Below are 2,763 nucleotides of genomic sequence, written 5' to 3' on the forward strand. Positions count from 1 at the left end.
TTTTTATTTACTTAATAAATAAAAATTAACTATTTTGAAATTATTAAAGAAAATAAATACATGGCTAGTTCATCGTTGGTTTACTTAGCGACGACGTTGGGCGTCATCGCGTCCTATAAGGGAAATTGGGTCGTGACAATTTTAATATATTTAATTTGTTTTTTATCAACATATTATTAGAACGATAAATTTAAACTTTTTATAACCGAACATCGTTAGTTACGTCCTTAGATTTGAAATACCAGCATCCAAATATAAAGCCATACATATAAAGAATTGGCATAAACTGTGGGACAAGAGTGGGTTGCTCTAGTGGTGAGCACCCTCCGCTTCCAACCAAGAGGTTGTGAGTTCAAGTCACCCCAAGAGCAAGGTGGAGAGTTCTTGTCGGCTATGTCTATCGGAAACAAACATAGGATATTCTTGTAGCTAATTAGCAGTAACCAAAAAAGGTTGCAAATATAACTACGAAGAAATTGTTAAAATACAAGTAATTTTTTAACTATGGTTAAAAATAATAATTATAGTTATATAAGGTAATATGTGTTATATATTTATTAATCGGATATAGAGATAAAGTTTTATCAAATTTCAATCACATATAATTTAATCGTTTAGAATATATCTAAAAAATTAGTAAGAACTCAATCAATTTTAGAACAATCAGCCGCGCTGAAGGTATTGATCTTACATACATAGATGCGAGAATAAAACAAAGATAGCAAGAAATATAATTACTGGATAACTAGACGCCTAGTGCAGATGGTCCAATAATATTTACGTTTTTTCTTGAAAGAAAGCGGAACAAAGCAGAGTCTCCACTGGCTCTCCAAATCCACAGCTTGAATCATCCCTCCACAGTAAGGACAAGCCCCTGCTGCTGCCTGTCTTTGTAGAAACCTTTCATCTTCATCGCAAACAAATACAAAGCACATCCCCTTAAAGTTTTTTATGTTCCTCCTCTGCTTAGTTCTTTATGTATACCTTTACTTATATTTGATTAATTGAATATTTAACAATCAACCAGTTTCCTCTTTCTGGATTGATTTGATTGTCAAAGAAGAAAGATGTTAAAACTGAAGCTAAGTTTATTATTGTATATGGTAGAACAGAGCTGGGTTAAAAGGATGATGGGTTTGGGGGTTAAAAGGGCCAGAAATATATATTTACAAGGACGTGGGAATCTAGTAACATCTGCACCTTTTTCTTAGATATGAAGATTCAAGTAACAAACAAAAACCGTGTTGACTGTTGAGGTATGCTTAATTTTCTTTTCGATTAACTTGAACAGGGAACACTAGATTGTTCTATCTTAATATCTTGTGTGAACTGATCAAACATATTTTTCATCAAAGATACTTGTCAACTGCATAGATTAACCATATCTTATTTTTAACGGGAATTTTGTTGAGTGCTAAATTTTATGTCACATGTAAGTAGATAAGATTGTTGACTTGTTTCGTGTATTATTTAATGTACAAAATACATGACATGAAGAAGCACGCAGAGAATGAGTAACAGATAAATTTATGTTCATAAATAATTTAGAAAATAACGTCTAATAAGAGTTGAAATCGTCTATTCATAGTGTATTGCCGTGCTCTCACGACTGGGTACTGACCATATAAATATAGAGAGAGATTTTGATTGCCGTGCTCTCACGCCCAATTATTCACGTCTTCTTTTTATAGTGATTTTGACAATTTGGCCCACAGAGCTGCTCTCCGTCCGTGGCAAAGGTGAAAAGATCAAAGCATGGATTACACATTCCACAAACAAATGGGCGAGTGACGAGCATCATCAAGTTCCACAAAACCCTTTTTCTCTTTTGGCGTCTGGTCATTAAGTACAGATTTATTCTAAACATACCCGTATTAGTTATGTAGCATAAAATCACGGCGGGTTAATATAGTTTGCCCCGTTAGTTGGGGGCCAAATCTTTTCGACACACCTCTCCCATACGAACAAACTGTATATTCTGCCTAAAATCATCAATATCTGGATTTAATTATCCATTTCATCAAGTGGTATTGTTAAGTTGGATCCCGAAAAGCTATTTCAATAAAGACAAATAAGAATGTTAAGACTAAAGATTAACTACTTTTAACATCTACAATGTGTTGGTGTTATATACATTTTAATATTAGAACTATAACATTAAAGTACATTATTTCTTGTGAGATAGTGGATATAAATTTGCAAGAAGATAATCATTTTCTTTAGTGTAACTCATGAAACTAATAATGTCATGATCTATCACTAATTAGCCACGAAAGATTAAATTTTATAACCACCAATCATTTTCTGTAATTTTTACTATCTCATTGCCTTATTATTTATTTCATGGAGGAGATTCTACACCTATTAAATATTACGGTTTCTTCCTTGTGTTTGGTATGGAAAAATATTGAAAAATTTACCTAACTATACTATACTAGAAACGTATTTACCACATTTATTTAGGTTCCTTATAAATTACTTTTTATATCTATATTTACAAGTTATATACAAAACCATAAAAAGAAGAAAATTCAAGTTCCCTTAAATTTAGCCTATCAGTTACACGACACCCACCCTTATTTCCAATAATTCCCCTACATTTAAGATTTTGTTCCTTTTTCAAACGATATCAAAAATATTTTCTCTCTTTCTTAATAATCACCCAAAATCTCTATTTTTTTTGGTAACCCCTCCCCCCCCACCCACCCACCCACCCACCCAAAAAAACTAATGATTCTTTTCCATTTTCAAAGGTCTTCAAAT

General features: G+C 32.4%; 1 protein-coding gene across 1 annotated transcript; it reads right to left on the reverse strand.

The window, feature by feature from the left end:
• Positions 1 to 633: 633 nt before the first annotated feature.
• On the reverse strand, positions 634 to 1,172 carry LOC104113176 (uncharacterized). Its single transcript, XM_033660525.2, has one exon. It carries the CDS (start codon positions 933 to 935, stop codon positions 735 to 737), a length of 201 nt encoding a protein of 66 aa, XP_033516416.1. The 5' UTR covers positions 936 to 1,172; the 3' UTR covers positions 634 to 734.
• Positions 1,173 to 2,763: the final 1,591 nt, after the last annotated feature.

Source organism: Nicotiana tomentosiformis, chromosome 2, assembly GCF_000390325.3.
Source record: "Nicotiana tomentosiformis chromosome 2, ASM39032v3, whole genome shotgun sequence".
Classification (NCBI taxonomy): Eukaryota; Viridiplantae; Streptophyta; class Magnoliopsida; order Solanales; family Solanaceae; genus Nicotiana; species Nicotiana tomentosiformis.